Genomic DNA, 19,364 nt, shown 5'->3' with positions numbered 1-19,364 from the left:
CTTCTCTTCTCTAAAATTCAGCTCAAGTTCAACCTCTTTCTTGGAGTTATAAACTACTTCAATACCTATGATCTCTTCCTTTCTTGAATTGTTATAGTACTTATAATTTATATCATTCAACCTAACATTAAGTTACATGCTGTCTTATTCTCTCTTTAAAATCTGTACAGTTAGGTAAGAAATTCTAGATGATACAAAAAAACACAGGCTTTATAAAAATCCCAAGCAATGCTTCAAACTTAACTGGATATATTCTTGCATTTCTTTTTCTCTATCAAATAAACATTCAACTACACAATCATTGTAAGACCTCATTTTTATATGAAAATATTATGGAATTTTATTGCATAAAGATCTACAAATTCTCCTAGGGTAACAATGTTTTCTAAATATTGTCTCATAGCCAATAAATTTCAATAACTGGTATCACTTGGATCTTAAGTAAAAGACAAACTTAAATCTTTATCTCATACTCCACTTTCCACTGCTAAATGATTTCCTTTTGTCAACACATTACCATTTTTCTAATTACCTGGGTGCTAAGTCTAGAAATCTTTTTCTCTTCCCCTTTTTCTATTTTATGTCATCATCATATTTTTCTGATTATTCATTTCTAGTCAATCTGTAAACAACCTTGTCACCCGAGGTGCTTTGTTCTTTAACGAAACAAGTCTCCATTAGCTCCCTATAGCTTACAAATACTAGCTCAAATTTTTGAATCTAGAACACAAGGGTTCCCCACATTCCAATTACTCTTTGACCATCTAAAATGAAACTTGCCTTTATACTGCTGTCACAAATCTCAAGCCCATTCCTAATGTGAGCCTTTGCTCTCCTCATACCTCCCCTTAACATCTGGAATCATACATATATCCCAAGCTCAAGTATTATCTCCTCTTTAATGATTTTTCTAACTGATAAGGCCCATGATGGGACAATGTCCTCAGAATAATATAATATTTACTTTCTATAACACTTACTTTAGGCAACTAAACATCTTCCCAGTTGTTATGGCCAAAAAAACCTTAGAGCTCTTTCAACTTCCCTCTCACACTCCTACACAACCCATCAGCAAATCACAGTAACTGTACCTTTGACTTATAATCAGGATCCAATCACTTTTCACTATAATCACTGCTGCACTGGTCAAAACCTCCATTGACTCCAGCCTGGATCACAACAGACTCCATGTTTTCTCCCTTGCCTGCATTAATCCATTTCAAATGTAACATCCCCCAAGTCTGGAAAGCAAGCCAATTGATGTTACTTCTTTTCTCAAAATATTCTTCAATATTTTGAAGCCCATTCAATAGTTTATTAGGCCTTAAATAGGAAACCATATTATTCTCCTCAATTTAATTTTCTACTTCTCTTCCCCTTACTCTTTTCATTCCAGATTTACTAGCTTCTTCGATCTTTCTCAAATATGTCCTGTACTCTGCACTAACTGTTCCCTCTTCTTGGAATCATTTGCTGTTCTCTCATGGTATCTATGTGGTCTGCTCCAAATATTCCCTTCTCAATATGGCCTTCTTTCATCACACTATTTAAAACAGGCCCTCCTCTATATTCCTCTTCTTTGCTTATTTTTTTCCATAGCATTTATCACCATTTACTCTGTTTTGCATTTATTTAATGTTTGCTTTGCCCCAACTAGAATGTAAGATTAATTAGGCAGAAAGTTTTCCCTATTTTGTTGACTGCTATATCCCCAGGCTTCCATGGTGGTTCAGTGATAAAGAATCTGCCTGCCAAGTGGGAGACACAGGTTTAATCCCTGGGTTGGCAAGATCCCCTGGAGAAGGAAATGGCAAACTATTTCAGTATTCTTGCCTAGGAAATCCTATGGACAGAGGAGCCTGGTGGGCTACAGTCCATGGACAACAATAAATATACCCAGTACTTAGAAAAGTATCTGCACATACTTAGAAACATATCTGTACACAGGATATACTCAGTAAACATGGGTTGTTGATGAAGCAAATAATGCCTTACATTAATACCCAAAGGATTTCAGTGAGAAACCCTTCCCGGATCTTATGAGACAATTGTGTCAAACTGTCCATTCTTATCAGGTCTTTAACAAATATTATTGAATTTGAACTGTCTGCCAGATTATAAGTTCTAACAGGTTCTGAATGAACTATCAAGATTAGAGAAATCTTTAACTTAGTTCAACATGTTCATTACCTGCAACTTTCACTTACCAGCAGAACATATAGGAAGAGAATCTGGGTTAAATTCCCGACTATTCTGAAATACGGTTCTTGACGCTCTTTTTCTGCTAAAACATAAATCATCGTTGACTGGCATTCCTTGAGATGGCTTTAATTTTGGAGATGGAATGAAATCATATGCTGAAAACTATAAAAACGGAATAACAAATCAGCAAATGTAGTTAAGTCTACTTGGTAATGAATATGATGGAATAATTTAGACCTAATTATGAAATTCAGATTAAAAGAAAAAATTAATAAATGTATCAAATATACAATGATACAAATAAACATCCACATATAGTACAGTACCCTAGCAGTATTTTTTCTTTTTTTTTTCCCTAGCAGTATTTTTTCATGCCGTGATATAAATGCTAATTTTTTTTCCTTTCTCAAACCTTACCCCAAATGTTTTCTGTACCTTACCTTCCTAGAGTTCACAACTGGTAGCTAGGAAGAAAAGAATGCAAATGACAAAAAGAGTGAAATGATGACTTGAATAAAGGAAAGAACGTTTCTGATTCAGCAGCATGCCATCTTTGAGCAGTGGACAATAAATGCCAGTTGAAGATCACTGAACCAGCAAGCACCCCACTTTACTCTTCTTACTGAGGCAAATTTACTATCCATAATCTGTAGCCCAAATGTAAATGTAATCTATATCACGGTTCCCTTAGGAGATTTTGATGAGAGCTCTTTTAGTTAAGACCAAAAACATAATACTTTATATACGCCTAGTACTTTATCATTTCCAACTCCTTTTCCACATACCCAGTTTGATCTTTAAGGTACAAGAGTGCCAGAACAGAATTTTGAAACTCAACCTAATCATAGTTAAAGAACTACGTAAAAGCTTGATTCAAGTGTTACGAATCCTTCACCAATAATGGCCTCGATTGTTCTGGATCATTTCACACTGATCATGGGTACAGAACATTTTAAAAACTGAGTGAACAGACAAGAAATTATATTTACTGTCCTTATATTTATTTGGAGCTTAAAGACACAATCAAATCTACACATGCAGTGAACTGTAAGTCTTCTCAGGTATGCTTAGCAAACTTTGTCAAGTGTCAAATAGCAATGAAATACAATAAAATTACAGATACACCTATTTGAAAACTTCTTAGCTATTTGACTATTACAAGATTAAGATTATCAAATAGATATCAAGTAACTTGTTATTCCTCATCAAATTTTGTGGGAAAACCATTAACTCGTTCAAAAATTAACCCCCAAAATACCAGTGAGACGTAATGAATGCTTCAGCAGAAAAAGGCCTGATTTTACTTTTTCAAAATCCAATATTATAATTTTTGACACTGATTATAGGCTTCCCTGGCAGCACAGTGGTAAAGAATCCACCTGCAGTGTAGGAGACATGGGTTCAATCTCTGGTTTGGGAAGATCCCCTGGAGAAGGAAATGGTAACCCACTCCAGTATCCCAGCCTGCGAAATCCCATGGACAGAGAAGCCTGGCAGGTTATAGTCCGTCAGGGTTGCAAAGAGTCAATCATGACTTAGTGACTAAACAGTAATGATGACTGATTTTATAGCAGTCAGTATGCAAAGGAGGGAGCCTCCGAACCCAGGGATCAAACTCAGGTCTCCTGCATTGCAGGCGGATTCTTTACCAGCTGAGCCACCAGGGAAGCCCATGAAAAGGATACAATGGAATAAAAATGAAACCAATCACAGTCAACTTTTGATTAGATACATTAAGAGAAAATATACTAACCCAGTTAATATCATGAGTAATCCAGAGATAATTCTCCAGTATGGAATGCATTTACATTAGATTTACTCTGTAATTAATCTCTTTTTAAAAAAATGTTTTTATATTGGAGTATAGCCAATTGACTGTTGCGATAGTTTCAGGTGGACAGTAACGGGCTGCAGCCATACAAATAACATATCCATTCTCCACTAAACTCCCCTCCCATCGGTAATTAATTTCTACTTAGAGAACAGAACATTAGAATGTATGACAGTGAAGACAGCAACTAGGGATAGTGGTAATGAGGGTGGAGATACAGTGGGCAGTAGTAGCAGTGGAGAATATATCTGCTAGTGTGGCATTTTCCAGGGTTTAGGAGAAGTCAGTCAGGAATTACGTTCTGCTGTAGAAAAATCTGCCAATATTTGAAAGCAGACTGTAGGACATACCAATTATTATTAACATGACCAATTATTATTAACATGAGAGGTCCTTTATGGTCTTTCTCAAAAGTAGGTAAATTATTTTCATCAGGATAAGCTTTGATGGGACTAAACACTAAACAAGGGAAAAGGAATGAGTTAGCATAAAAGGGAAAAGTACACATATAGTTTGCAAAAGTTGTGAGCTAAATTTACAAAATATGAAGCAGTCTGTTTAGAGCATCTTATGACTCTTAGATAGAACTGAGTTTTCAGTGTTTGAAGTTAATGTCTTAAAATTTAATTCATTTAATTCCTTGTAGGAAATGAAAGTGTTATAAAAGGTGAGTTTCACATTTAATATTAACAATGATTTGAAATTCACATAGTCTAATCTACTATTTTAATCTCGCTATTTAGTAACTCTTAACCTTTGGACTTGACTCCTAATATATTTTTCATAAAAACATTTCTTTGACCTAACACATCTTAGTTCAGCTTTTGGCAAGGAGTGTTAAGGACATCACAAAAATAGTTTTAATTCTACCTTGGTATAGATAGTAGCAAATTATCAGGATAACACCTTTTAATAGCTAACTCTCTCAGAAACCACCTACACTCCTGCCCTTATTGGGCTCATACTAAATTTATCTTAATCTCCAGCCTCCAGTTTTTGGACCTTCATTTTCTACTGGTTCTTTCTAGTTTTACCTGAACTTCAACCTTGCCTCTTAATGACAGCCATTAAAAAAAGTTTATTCCAATTACCTCCAAAATCACCTTCTGAAATATCTTTGTATGTTTTTTCAAATCATTTTCTATGCAAACTTTAAGAAAGCACAGTTGTGATACCAAATATAACAAGTTTTATCTCCTACTTTTGCACATTCAAGGGAAAACATAGACTATGAGTTTAATTAATAACCTCGGTTACTAGGTTAAAGAACAAGAAAAAAAATGTTCATAAACTTAAAAGTTTTTAATACATGGCATGTACTTGTACAGAAAAAGTTCACAGAAAAATTTTACTTAAGATGGCTCTTTGGACAAATCAGACTCAGTAGAAGGCAGCTATTTGTCTTTGCCCACATTTTATCACTGTGTAAAAATAATAGTATAATTGTTTGTGCAAATTTGAACTTATCCTCTCAGGAAACACCTCATTAACTTAAATTTCCTAAATTTCCTCTACTGGTTTCACTGGTTGTATACCTTAACATTACTCCTTTTCAAATTATAAAATTGCAAAATCACATGTTCAATTAAATTTCATAATAGATAATATCTTTATTAACACAGATCAATTTTTATAATGCCATAAATGTTATAATGCTTAATATATTATTTATAATTTCCAGACTCTTAATTAAGATTTTAGACTAACAAAATGGAATGAAAAAAATTAAACTATCAAATATAGTTGATAGGTTCATATAGTCAAAGCTATGGTTTTTCCAGTGGTCATGTATGGATGTGAGAGTTGGACCATAAAGCAATGTGAGTGCTGAAGAATTGATGCTTTTGAACTGTGGTGTTGGGGAAGACTCTTGAGAGTCCCTTGGACTGCAAGGAGATCAACCCAGTTAATCCTAAAGGAAATCAGTCCTGAATATTCATTGGAAGGACTGATGCTGAAGCTGAAACTCCAATACTTTGGTTACCTGATGTGAAGAACTGACTCATTGGAAAAGACCCTGATGCTGGGAAAGATTGAAGGCAGGAGGAGAAGGGGACGACAGAGGATGAGATGGCTGGATGGCATCACCGACTGGATGGACATGAGTCTGAGTAAGCTCCAGGAGTTGGTGATGGACAGGGATGCCTGGCGTGCTGCAGTCTAGGGGGTCGCAAAGAGTCAGACACAACTGAGCGACTGAACTGAATTGATAGTTGATTTACAATATGGTGTTAATTTCTGTTGTACAGCAAGGTGACTTGATTATATGTGTGTATTCTTTTTCATATTCTTTCCCATTATGGTTTATCACAGGATATTAAATATAGTTCCCTGTGTTAAATATGCTTTTAATTTATCCTTCTCTGTTATACATTATAGGATAACCATCAAACAAACAGGTTAAAGGATATACAAAAGCCTCTAAATGATGACAAAATACATGTTTATTTCTGTCACTTAAACCATTATAAAAAGGACATATATAGTCACGGAAAGAATAAAAAGACAGCTCTTGGTTACATGAATTTCAGTTTTTTTCTGTGAGGAAACAAAAGTTGGTATCTTTGGGTGAGGTTATATTTAATATATATAACTGACACTGCCTGAGGTTAAAAAGTTACAGGGAAATAAAAGTAGGTACCCAAGGAAATGCATATGTTTTCTCCATTTATCATGATAAGTGCTATGGTTTTTTTAGACTATAAAATCAATATAATGTATACATTATCTTATTTAATATTCTTAAGGTTTAGTTTTCAAAACTTATTTTAAAATTACTTTAAAGTTTTTAAATAGACCTGGGAATAGATATGCTTTTGGATTGCTCTTAATTTTGACAAGTACTAAAAATAAGTTTTTCAGGAATTCCCTGGTAGCCCAGTGGTTAGGACTCAGGGCTTTCATTGCCCTGGCCCAAGGTTCAATCCCTGGTCAGGGAACTAAGATCTTGCAAGCCACGTGGTGCAGTCAATAACAACAACAACATAAATAAACAAACAGAAAAAAGTTTTTCAAATACTTCAGACATCTTGATAAAATTTTAAGAAGAAAAATAATGACTGCTTATTGGAAACAATCCAACATCTGCACTGATATTAGATATATTTTCAGGATTGTTCATGATTTTGACATGTTTTAAAACTAAGGGTTTTTCTCTTTTAGATACTCCAATCATATTTTTAAAAGAACAGGAAGGGAGGTTCAAGAAGGAGGGGATATATATGTACCTATGGCTGATTCATGTTGAGGTTTGACAGAAAACAACAAAATTCTGTAAAGCCATCATCCTTCAATTAAAAAAAAAAACAAAAACAAAAACTACTTGCTGGAAATAACATACTATCCAAGGAAATTTCAATTTTTAGGATTAAGTTCACACCAAATACATTACTGCAACTTAGTGATTTGGGATTTTCTATTACCTTTAAATTTGTCACATTAACTATTCTAAATCTTTCCCACATTCTTCAAATGTCTGATTCTCCATTTTCCATTCTCAGCTTGGTTCTTCATTTACCAGATTATGGAAGTCTAATATTAGAGCCCTGCCCTTAACATGTGACTCACAAATCAGCAGCATCAGCAACAACTAGAAGCCTACTAGACATGGAGTCTCAGAAGCCCTCTCCAGACAAACTGAACCAGAATCCGTACTTTAACAAGACTCTGAGGGAATTTTTATGGACATTAAAATTTGATAAGCACTATTCCAGAGCTCATTGTCTTCAATGTCCAGAGCTTCATTCTTTTGGTTAAAAAAAAAAAAAAAATCTGCTGTCTCAAAATCTTTCTGAATCCTAAGTTATCTTCCTTTAATTTTTTCCTCCAGTTCCAGAAGAAAAAAGACTTCTGCCTCTGTTCCAAAGCTAATCTCTCTATATACTTATGTTCTTGATTCATTCAGTATATAACGACACTAATTCCTTGCCTTTCCCTCTCAATTTGATTCTCAACTATCATTAGAGAGATCAAATCATATATTCCTTGCAAATCTAAGATCTACCACAGTACAGAGTAAGCATGGTGAAGTCAACAGTGGCTCTTTGCTACTTTAAATGAGGTGGTTCCTATTTAAAAAGAAAACTTAGTGATAACTCATCCTGCTACATCCTACTACATCTTGCTTGGTCTTTTCTTTTACCCTCAAACCCTGAGATTCGACTTCCTCACTGAGATATCTGTGGATACTGATTGCAGACACAGCACTGCTAGTACTGTTATATAAAAAAACAACAACAGTCATTATCAACACAGTGCTTACCATTACTGAAGAAAAAGAAGTCATGGTTCACATGGGCTAAATACCAAAAGAGGAAAAAAATACTAGGCAGTGCTTTTAAGTGGAGAAGGAAATGGCAACCCACTCCAGTGTTCTAGCCTGGAGAACCTCAGGGATGGGGAAGTCTGGTGGGCTGCCGTCTCTGCGGTCGCACAGAGTCGGACACAACTGAAGTGACTTAGCAGTAGCAGCAGTAGTGCTTTTAAGAGTAATCTATAAGCTTGAACTTGGCTTCACACTTAGTGGATGACCAAAAAGATGCTTAATAAATGTTTAGTGCTTGTATTAATAAATATTTCCTTAACAGTTCATCTCATAAACTTATAAATTTAGTCTCTAAAACCACTTTTTCCCATGTCTCACTGACTTTTCAGTAACCAAATTTTCTACCTTAAAAAAGCTATAGAACCTAATAACTACATATACAAGTGAAGCAAGTATGCCCCTTACTTTTCAGTCTAGGTTACCGTGACACTTAATTCATTGCAGAGAAATCTGTTAAGAAAAATATAGCTAACATGGTGGCCAAGTAGTGATGGCTGATTATTGGACCCCACTAACCCATTAAAATAGTCCTAAAAGCACAGAAAGAGAAGCAAAGTTAGAATACCACAAGAATCTGCTTATCATAGTATACGCTGGGGCATAAAAATAGTCAACTAAACGGTAGAAACAAAATTAAAACATATAAATATTCAAAATTAAGAACAACTAAACCAACTGATATTATATAATCTAACATGAAACAGCCATTAAAGATCCTACTATAGATTATTTGATGTCAAAGAAAAACAATTCATGATAAAGTGAAAGAGAGAGACTTTCGTGTATGGAAAAAATTACGTCATTAGTATACACAAACTGAAATGGCACTTGAAGACGAGGCAACAAAATGTTCACCGAATGCTTTTCTCAGTAGTGAGACTGCTGAAAATCTTAAATTTCTTCTTTGTGCCTTTCTGAATTTTCCAAATTTTCTATAACAAGCACATACAACTTTTAATAATCAGATGAATTATTAGGAGGAAATTAAGAAAGATAAAATTATGAGAAAAGTATCTTCAAAAATTATTTTACAAGTAGCTAGCTGATATATAAGAATAAATCATGCTTTTTCTGATTTCATTCTCCTCAAAAATCTCTCCTGCTTTTAACAGCAATGATGTGCTTCCTGAAACTCTCTTTACTTCACTTCTAAAACCTTTGTTCTTTCTTGTTCTCTTGCAAGTCTTAGGCACTCTTTCTCTTTTCCTTGTTTGGTTCTGTCTCCTACTGCTATTCCCTAAATGGGGCTGCATGCTGAGACTGAGACTTAAGCACTACGCTCTTGTTCTGAGAGCTCCTCAAATCTCACAGTTTCAACAAATTACTTCTCAATATGTGACTTCCAAGTCTACACCCTAGTTCTTTCTTTGTCTCTTGAATAGTGGTCTTCAACAAATTCAACCAAGTGTTCTTCCACTATCTAAAACTCATTTTCCCTTGTTGGGTCTTTCTTATTCATGGATTTATTATGCATTTTTGTCACTTCAATCAAATCTGAGTTATCCCTCTTTCTCTTTATCTTCCTTTCCTCCAACACTTTGGCCACTAAATCCTTTGAAATGCCTCTTACCTGATACCCTGCTAATTCTAATGAAACTCAACAATGCACACGTAAAGTAGTCCAATAAATGTACTAACTGATCTTCCCAGTCTCCAGTCTCCACCTTCTCAAAAAAAAAAGAAAAGCCCACACAACTTAGACATTGCTGCTGTTGTGATTAGCTTTCCTAAAATACTGCTTAAAAAAAGAGAAGGAAAAAACCAAAACCAAACAACCCCTGTAGTCTCAAACCACTGTCAAAATAATAGACTAAACTCTTTACTCTGGCATTCAAGGGTCTCCAGTCTGCAAGGGCCTGCTGTTTTAACCTTTCTTTTTTCCTACCACTGTTATACAAAATAATCCCTCTAAGCAAACTAATCTATCTTCAAAATGAGCTACAGGACTATGTAACTGAAACATTTCTGAGTTTTTATAGACGCATCTTATGTCATTAACTTGCTCTATGTGGACAAGACAGAAATAACATTTTAACAATAGACTGCAAATGTTAAAATTAAGCCTGGGCAAGAGTCAGTACAAATTAGAAGAAGGGTCACATCATTCTGGAAAAGGCAAAACTATGCAGACAGTAAAAGACCAGTGTTTGCGAGGAGTTAGGAAGGGAGGGATGAATAGGAGCACAGAGAATTTTAGGGCAGTGAAATTATTTTGTGCGATACTACAGTGATGGATATGGGTCATGGATATATTTGTCCAAACCCATAGAATGTACAATACCAAAAGCAAATCCTAATGTCAATGCACGTTCATCAGTTGTAACAAATGCACCGCTTTAGGAGAGACGGTGTTAGTGAAGGAGGTTTCATGTGTGGGTGTGCAAAGGGGCTTTAAGGAAACTCTGTACTTTCAGTCTTGTTGTGAACCTAAACCTGCTCTAAAATATAGTACTGCCCTATTATTTTAAAAATATACATGTACTTTTAAAAACTGCACACATAAAAATATTTAGGTATTTAATCCCTGTCATTCATTATGATAATTTCCAATGTATCAATAATTCTTCTACAGACCATTTCTGAGCAAGAAAGTACAGTCAATCTTCCAAATCGATGGGTTCTGCAACCACAGATTCAACTGTGGATTGAAAATATATAAAAAAAAATTCTACAAAGTTCCCAAACGCAAAACTTCAATTTTCCATTCTTTGGCAATACATAGCATTTACACTGTACTTATGCAGCTATTTACATAGCATTTACATTGTATGAAATATTATAAGTAATCTTAAAATGACTTAAGGTATACAGGAGGAGGTTCTAGGCACCAATAAACATGCCATTTTATATAAGGGACTTTAACATCTACAGATTTGGTATGCTCCAGGGTCCAGATACCAACCTCCCTAAGATACTGAGGGACAACTGTAGAGCTTAATTTCTGGGATAATTTTTAATTTGACTATTACTTCTTTCAAAAGCAATATATGTCTACACTAGAATTTCAGAAATGTACTATTTTCAGATTCTTGGCACTTTGGCCAGCACCAAAATCTTAATACACTAACATTTCTTTTTTTTTAGGCTGGGCTGCATGGCTTGTGGGATCTTAGTTCCCTGACCAGGGACTGAACCTGGGCCAGGGCAGTGGAAGTGCCGAGTTCTAACCACTGGACTGCCACAGAACTTCCTACACTAACATTTTAGACTTGACAAATAACAAGCAGTGTTAAAAATCAATGCTTACAGAAAATCATTCACTCCCAGGTGGTTTTAAAATACATGAGAAAAACCATATGATTAAATTATGTAAACAGGAAAATTACTTTAAAAATAACTTTAGAATTAAAAAGAACAAGCGGGAACACTGTTCACTTCCATCCATACTGCAAAAGGCACGAACTCATTTACAAAAATGATCTCCGTACCTGGCCCTTGCCTACATTTCTAGTTTCATCTTCTGCTACTTTCCACCAAACGGGTTCAGCTGTGCAGAAATACACCATTTCTTATTAATTTGGTAAATCCTTTTATAATTTAGTATCTCTGAACATTATTTCTTCAGTCTGAAATTCATCAGGACACATCCACACTAAGCAAATTACTATTCATCTTTTATCATGTCATTTGAACCACCTACAAACAAATTAAGAAAAGTCTGACCATATGAGTGTAGGATAATTCTAAGCATAGAAACAAACAAGTGCAAAGAAATATTGAGCTTTAGTAGGTAGTCAGCTGTTGTGATACTGGTGTAGTAATTATGTTTTGTGTATGAATATCAGTAAATGTAACTGATGAGACCAGAAGCTGTAACTCCAATACTTTGGCCACCTGATGTGACGAACTGACTCATTGGAAAAGACCTGATGCTGGGAAAGATTGAAGGTGGAAGGAGAAGGGGACGACAGAGGAGGAGATGGCTGGATGGCATCATAGACTTGATGGGACAGGGAGGCCTGCCATACTGCAGTGCATGGGGTCGCAAAGAGTTGGACATGACTGAGGGACTGAACTGATATTAGGAACCAGGGTTAAATTGTGAGAGAAAGGAGATATAAACATGGACTAAAGGAATATGAGAAAGTCTTGTAGTGCTGGATTTGATTGGAGGTATCAATACGAATTTGTTAAAAAAAAAAAAAAAAAGGTATTCCTAGGTTCTATCCACTGAAAGAGTCAATCCACAATGATAAGCAACACCACTGAGCATGTCTATACCCTGACTTTGGTTTTAAAATTCCACTTTCTAATTTAAAAAGCATTTCCTGGGCTCTTGGAAAAAACACTGGCTCCAGGTCTGGAGCAAGAAAAATACAAAGTAACTCTGGGCATCATACCATGTTTAAATTAAGGAAGTGTTCAAAGACTTAAGAGTCATGTTACAGGACACAGGAGCCAGCCACCGGTCAAATCAAATTTGAGACAACTTTAATGTCAAAAGGAATACTCATGCATTTAATTATTACACGTAGAATAAAACAGAATGCCAGGTAACAAATACAGAAGGAATGTTAGACTTTTCAAAAAAGTTACCCTTTTTTGTAGTCCCCAATGTAATAAATGATACAGGTATGGATCCTTAGTGGATGTTAAGAACAGGGATGGAAGGTTGTTGAGGTATTCCTAGTGTCACAGAGTATCTTACAGATCATATGCTAATTATAAAGAGGAAAATAAATCTTTGCAACGGAGTGGTTATCACACCTTAACCAAGTGATGTAATATGATGTTCACAAGGTTGTATTTTTGCTAAAACTGTTTATCTTGAATGTAACATAAACAGTAAGATAGATTAAGATTCTTCAAAAATAAGTCAATGTCATGAACAAACACACAGATGGGCTTGTAATTCTATGTAAAAGACAAATTAACCATGTGAATCTTGATTGACTGGATCCTGGAAGACAAAATAGTATAAAACACATTTTGGGGACAATTGGAGAAATATAAATAGAGGCTATTACTACTGGTATTCCGGGGTGTGATAATGGTATGATGGTTATAAATGGGGATGTCATTCTTAGGAGTTATATACAGAAATGTTTAGGATGAAATGTCAAGATACTTGCACTTATTTTCACATGGTTCAGCAAATACGAAGCACATATGGCAACATGACAACTGGTGAATCCAGATGAAATATATGAATATTCACTATGTGTGCATGTGTGAGCACATGTGTGCTCAGTCGTCTCCAACTCTTTGCAACCCCATGGAGACCTTTAGGCTCCTCTGTCCATGGATTTTCCATGCAAGAACACTGGAGTGGGTTACCATTTCCTCCTCCAGGGCATCCTCCCGACCCAGGGATAGAACCCACGTCTCCTGCAATGGCAGGCAGAGTCTTTACCACTGAGCCACCTGGGAAGCCCCAGTAGTCACTGTACTATTCTTTTAAGTAAACTATAGATTTGGAATTTTCAAAATAAAGACTTTGGGGTGGAAAAAAAACCCTTAGTTCAGATGTCTGGTCTTCTTGGAAGGTTTTTCCCCTGCCAGTGTAATTATTTTTTCTACTTTCAGCATTTCCATAGGACTCAAAATTTCTATTTTAGCACTTAACCAATTTGTAGCTGCCCATTTACAGTTCTGACTTTTCCTTAACTAAACTCTGCAAAACCCATTTGATCTTCATTCCTAGAATGTGTTTTGTTTTTTTTTCCTGGTACCTACTAGGTATTCAGTGTTTGTTGTTCGAATGAGTAACAGATATGCGAAAGTGACAGGTCAAAACCGAAATCCAGGTATTTTCTATACCAAATTGTGCCTCAAATTTAATCAAATCCATCAAGCAGAAAACCTACTGAAGGTTCCTGTGTGTTCTGTCCCATTATAATTGATACATCAGCAAACTGATTTAAAAACAAAGCATAACAACCCTCAAAGAGCCTCACTCCTCAGTCATTACAGGCATACTTCTATTTTAAATTATCTCATAGTTTCAACTCACGGAAATTAGAGAAGATGCATACCTGTTCTATGTCCTTGGAACTGGAAGTCTGGTTTTCGCCCGTGACTCCAGGCTGTTCATTTTCCCATGGTAATTTATTTTTTCCTTTTCCTGCACTTAGTACCCTTCGAGTACAGATAGTTGGACTATAAGATCCATAAGTTTGCATGCTATCCCTTGTGTGGTCACCACAGTGACAGTGTGCACTCTGAGTTCTGTTACCAGCCAAAAGCCAGTCTGCATCTGCTCCATGTGCCAAATGGCTCGATCTACCCTGGGCAGATGATGGAATGAGTACCGCATATTCCACAAATCCCTGTTCTGTTAACTTTGGGAGGGTTTTCCTAGCCAATCTGGCCTGCACAGCATTCATCACTCCATCTCCATTATCCTGCAGCTCCACAGTATCCACAGCTTTGAAAAGGATGCTGGTTTTACCTGAGCCCATTGACGATGCCAACACAGCAAAGGCTTCAAGAGCTGCCTGGCGTACCCTGCGTTTGCTATCTACAAGAGCTGGGGCAAGATCAAAAGACAGTTTGGATAAGTCAAAATCCTCACTGGGATAAGTCAGGAGGGAGCAGATGCAAATGTTCACCACCTCCTCTCTCACTCTGGAATGCTTATGTTTGAGATGTTCCAGGAGCAAGCAAAGCACCTGTTGAGGACCTACTTCCTTCATTAGCTTGAGGAAGATTTTCATGTACTCTTGTTTGATCACCAACTTGTTGTCTGCCAGCACTTTGACAGAAGCTGCTACAACAGGTCCCAAGAACTGTTGTACCTGCTCTCCAAGGCGAATAACCAGTAAATGCAGGACTTGAAGTGTGCCGTGGACCACTTTGAAGTTAGAATCGTCTAACAAATTATACAGCAAACTAATGAAACTCACAAGGCTAGGATGAGAGGTGGAACTTGGGTTAAAGCGACCCATCACCTGTTTCAGTTCCTCAACAGCCTGAGTCCGGTTCTTATAGTCTTCCTGATCTAACAACCTTGAATGCAGCTCCTGAGGAATAATCCCAAATTTAAGATTGCTGTTGGAAAGACTCACTGCACAGGGAAGGGGATCTTCAGGAAATCCAGATGCTTCAAGTTCCAAATAATAAGGAACCTGACTTCCAAACTGGGACTCCAGGCGGCGATTGTAGTGTCTCCTCAGGGCAGAAGGCAGACGAGAGATATAGGACTGAAATCGCTCTTGGCCAAGACGCTCCCCTATTTGTTGAAGTGCAGAGAAAGCTGTCTCAGATTCTTCTTCTATCTCCTGACCGCCAAGCTTTCGGGCTAAGGATATTATCACTTCGGTAAGATCTAGGTCGAGCAACAAATCCTCAGGGGTAAGCAAGATAGGGAACAGTAGTGCTGTGGAAGCTCTAAGCCGGGCATCGGTACTTTCCAGTCCTTGTTGTATAAGCGTCCTCAGCACCTGTCCAGAGCTACGCTTCAAACAGATGTGTAGGATCTGCAGCGCATCCTTCCGCAGGGCTGGATTCTCTTCTCGTAGCGAGACGACTAGCTGAGGCAGAAGAGCTAAGCTAAAGGCCTCTTCCAGCTGGCCTAACTCCCCCTGACCCCGGAGAACGTCCGAGAGGAACTGCAAGCAGAGTCGTTTCTCATCACTACCTCCTTCCACAAGCACTCGGCCCAGAGCCCGATAAAGCGCTTCCTTTCGTCGGGGGAAGCCAAGTCGACCGCCCCGCCGCGGCAAAGCAGCCTGTAAAGCCTGGAAGGCCTCGGAAGGATCGGGCGCGGTCCGCAGTTGTTGCAGGAGCCTAGTCTCCTCTTCATCTCCCCCCGACAAACCACCTCCAGGCCCAGACCAACTACTTGAGATTGCCTCCGCGGGCATCAAGAGGGTCGAGGCCAGAGGCGAAGGTGTCGGGGGGCAGGAACCGTGATCTCCGGCAGCTCCACGGCAGCAATAGTTTTTCTCGCCTCTCATGGCGCCCCCACCTCGACTATCATCAGTCTCTGGGGCGGAAGGACGACTGCGGCTCTGGAGGCGATAGGCACAGAGGGATGGAAGGGGCGGCAGCGGGAGCAGGGCTGAGGGCGCAGCCGCCATGGAGGGTAGTCAAGTGGCGGACACTAGAGCAAACCATCGTCTCCGAAGGGCTCGATGGAGCCCAGCCTTCCTGTTCCTCTCCAAGCCTCAACCTGCAGAGGAGAAAAAGGGAACAACTTGAGCCCCTGACTCCCGGAGGCTGCCTTCGGCAAAATGGCCCCCGACTGAGCCCCAGACCCCACAGCTGCCACCGGGCGTAACCAGGGGCACCACGTGACCAAACCGATCGCTTCCATGGTGATGTACCCAGCGCGGACCTCTTGACCCGGAAATCAACCTGCCGTGATGCATGCAGGGTCATGTAGTCCACGTCAGAAATTCGGGCTAGGCGGAAGGGCTCGGGAAAAGGAAGTGAGAACGTTGCGAACGTAAGGAACGTATCTGGAATGGAGAAGGCGAGGAACAGATAAAGCATTAAGCGGAAGTGACGCTCTTCTTGCTCAGGGCGGAAGTTCCCCGCCCCACCCGTAAGAATTAGGGTTTGACTAGAGACAAGTAAGGATCTTGCCCGGTCTCGAGTTGTCCACGGCTCCTCCTCCTCCTGTCGCTGCGGGCGTGATTCCTGGGACTCAGGTATTTTCCTTTGCTGTCCTTTTGCAGCGCAGGCTTTGACAGAGTTCTGCTGGAGTGCCGCTGGTGTTAGAGTAAGATGTAAAGAAATGAACGGGAGCAAGCAGGGACAGAGGCGACATCTTCTTGTGCAGGGCTCGTTATCGCAGTAAACGCGTTGTTGTCTACAGCCCTGAGTAAGGGCGATCCTTTCCTCCTGCGGTCCGCATACCGGTACGAGAGATCCGGACTAAGGCCAAGCTCAGAGCTCGCGTACTTTTTTTCAAATCCCGGTGTTTTGGGACCTTACTCTCCCCGTCCTCTCCTACCTACCCCCCGCCCCCGCCTCAGTCCCCTTTTCCTACTTCTCTTACCCTCGGGTTGTGAAGGGTTGGTGGTTTTCTGTCGTTTTCCCTTATCCTCATCACTTTAAGTTCTCTTTGAAAACGTACTTGATCTGCAGATAAATCTGTTTTTCCTTGTAGCTAACCTTCTGTCCCTTATAGGTTCTCAAAGTCTAATGCAGTTCCTCTGTGGGACTCACCCCTTTTCCCCGCTAGCTCCCTCTGCCACCCCAGCCTGCCTGCAGGATCTTCGCGCAGCTCTGCAGCCTTTCAGTCTCCTGGAAACCGAGATTGCAAAGACAATTTCAGTTGCGGTTGAAGTTCTTTGCCTCACTGTCCTCAGAGAATTCCGCCCTATAGTTTTAGAGCCGATGATAGACATTTCTTTGTTTTAGGCGAACTGTGAATTTGGTGAGCAGTCTTTCTTCCTTGTAATTAAACGTAGGCGGAAACAATTGAAGAGCTGGAGTGCTTAGTGTGAGGCAGAGTTCTTTCAAGTGCGGAAGAGAATATTTGGGGGAAGGAATAATACAATTGTTTTTGAATGACCCAGTGAGAAAATTCTGTTATCATTTCAAGTCTCCAGTTTATGCACTTAAAATACAAGTGTTCCTACCCAGTTCTGTACCGCACAGAATGTCTCCTGAATCCTTTTTTAAGTCTTACTATGACAAACCAATTTTATAAAAATATTTGCTGGATAAGTAAGACAAGCTCAAAAATCATTTCTGGATATTGTCTTAAAGTACAATTTGATTATTATAGGTTTCTTTTTTCCTTTTCTTTTGGAAGTAGAATAAATGAAAACGAAGCCTGTGTAAACATGCATCCTTTTGCTTTGGTTTAAATTCTAGGATGTTAGTTAATTTTAATCAATCATTTTAGTGTTTAAATGAATCTCCCTTAATTTGGTTTGACTATATTTCAGTAGACGAAAAACTTTTTTTTTTTTTTAATTTTGTGGGTAGGATAAGGGCAGAAAAGTGAAAACCGAGACATGATTTTGACAGTTGTCAATGAGAAAGAATGTCAGTTTCTCATATTTCCAGAGAAAGAAGTTCAAATTCATACTTCTACTCATGTATGCTGAGGTATCAGGAACTCAATTCAGACTAAACTAAAAGAATGATATACACATCAGAATGTAACATTAGAATGCCAGTTTATGTTGAAATAGAAGATAACCCTTTTCAGTGATCAGAATTTTCAGGTTGAAAATCCAGTGCATTCTTTCCTGTATCCAAGAACTTGGGAAGTTGTGTGGTAATGATGGAACAAAGAAAATGAACTTAGAAAGTCCTGAATTATACAGCATCATTAAAATTATGGTAGAAGTTTAAGAATTACCTATTCTCTCTATAAAAAATACTTTTCAAGGGATTTGAATGCTTAAATCAACTACTTATATCCTTTTCCTTGAAACAAAGCAAGATGAGTTTTCATTTTAACCCCTTTTCTTAGGGCCCTGTAGAGCACTATGTTATAGATTGCAGTAGATATTGCAATTTTATATCTATTACCTTTAATTTCCTTGATGAAGACTTGGAAGATGCATTATTCTCTATGATGGATATTTAGGAAATGGGACCTTATCAACATCCCATATCTTACTAATTATCTTTTAGGTTTGAAAGTGAAAGTCCCCGGGTCCGGTCCAACTCTTTGAGACCCCATGGACTGACTATGCAGTCCGTGGAATTCTCCAGGCTAGAATACTGGAGTGTGGGTATACTTTCCTTTCTCCAGGGGATCTTGCCTACCCAAGTATCCGTCCCAGGTCTTCCCCATTGCAAGCGGTTTCTTTACCAGCTGAGGCACCACGGAAGCCCATCTTTGAGGGTTATTTTGTGGAAAATAAATCTCATCTATTTAATGTGTATTCTGTTTATTTCTATCATGAAACAAATTTTTAAAAAAATTTTATTCTTTAATTCTAGGGATCAAGGGAATTCTAGACATTGTGTATTGACTTGTGTTTTGTATTTATCTATGTATAGAGATATTATAAATTTCTACTACTACTTTCTTAAATTTCAGAGTAGTGGAATACAGTATTGGGTATATTTTTTTTTTTTTTTTATTTGACTACTTTT

The 19,364-nt window shown here is 38.1% G+C and overlaps 2 protein-coding genes across 8 annotated transcripts in view; one reads left to right on the top strand and one right to left on the bottom strand.

The window, feature by feature from the left end:
* The window catches only part of FAM179B (family with sequence similarity 179, member B), a 79,095-nt gene extending 62,697 nt beyond the window's left edge, over nt 1-16,398 (bottom strand). For all 5 annotated transcript variants that reach the window (XM_010836115.1, XM_010836113.1, XM_010836114.1 and 2 more), the window contains exons 1-2: nt 14,333-16,398; nt 2,208-2,364 (exon numbers count right to left, since the gene is read on the bottom strand). In XM_010836115.1, coding sequence (XP_010834417.1) covers nt 2,208-2,364; nt 14,333-16,378 — 2,203 coding nt within the window. In that variant the 5' untranslated portion in view covers nt 16,379-16,398. The remainder of the gene's footprint in view (nt 1-2,207; nt 2,365-14,332) is intronic.
* A 450-nt stretch (nt 16,399-16,848) lies between these two features.
* KLHL28 (kelch-like family member 28) overlaps nt 16,849-19,364 on the top strand; it is a 33,825-nt gene continuing 31,309 nt past the window's right edge. The window contains exon 1 of one of the 3 annotated variants that reach the window (XM_010836119.1): nt 16,849-16,951. The gene's annotated coding sequence lies outside the window, so the exon portion shown is untranslated. The remainder of the gene's footprint in view (nt 16,952-19,364) is intronic. The other 2 variants (XM_010836120.1, XM_010836121.1) reach the window with 2 other exon arrangements.

This window comes from Bison bison, unplaced genomic scaffold (genome assembly GCF_000754665.1).
Source record: "Bison bison bison isolate TAMUID 2011002044 unplaced genomic scaffold, Bison_UMD1.0 scf7180017864061, whole genome shotgun sequence".
Lineage (NCBI taxonomy): Eukaryota > Metazoa > Chordata > Mammalia > Artiodactyla > Bovidae > Bison > Bison bison.
Note: the sequence above shows the minus strand (reverse complement) of the source record. Positions and strands in the feature narration are given on the sequence as shown.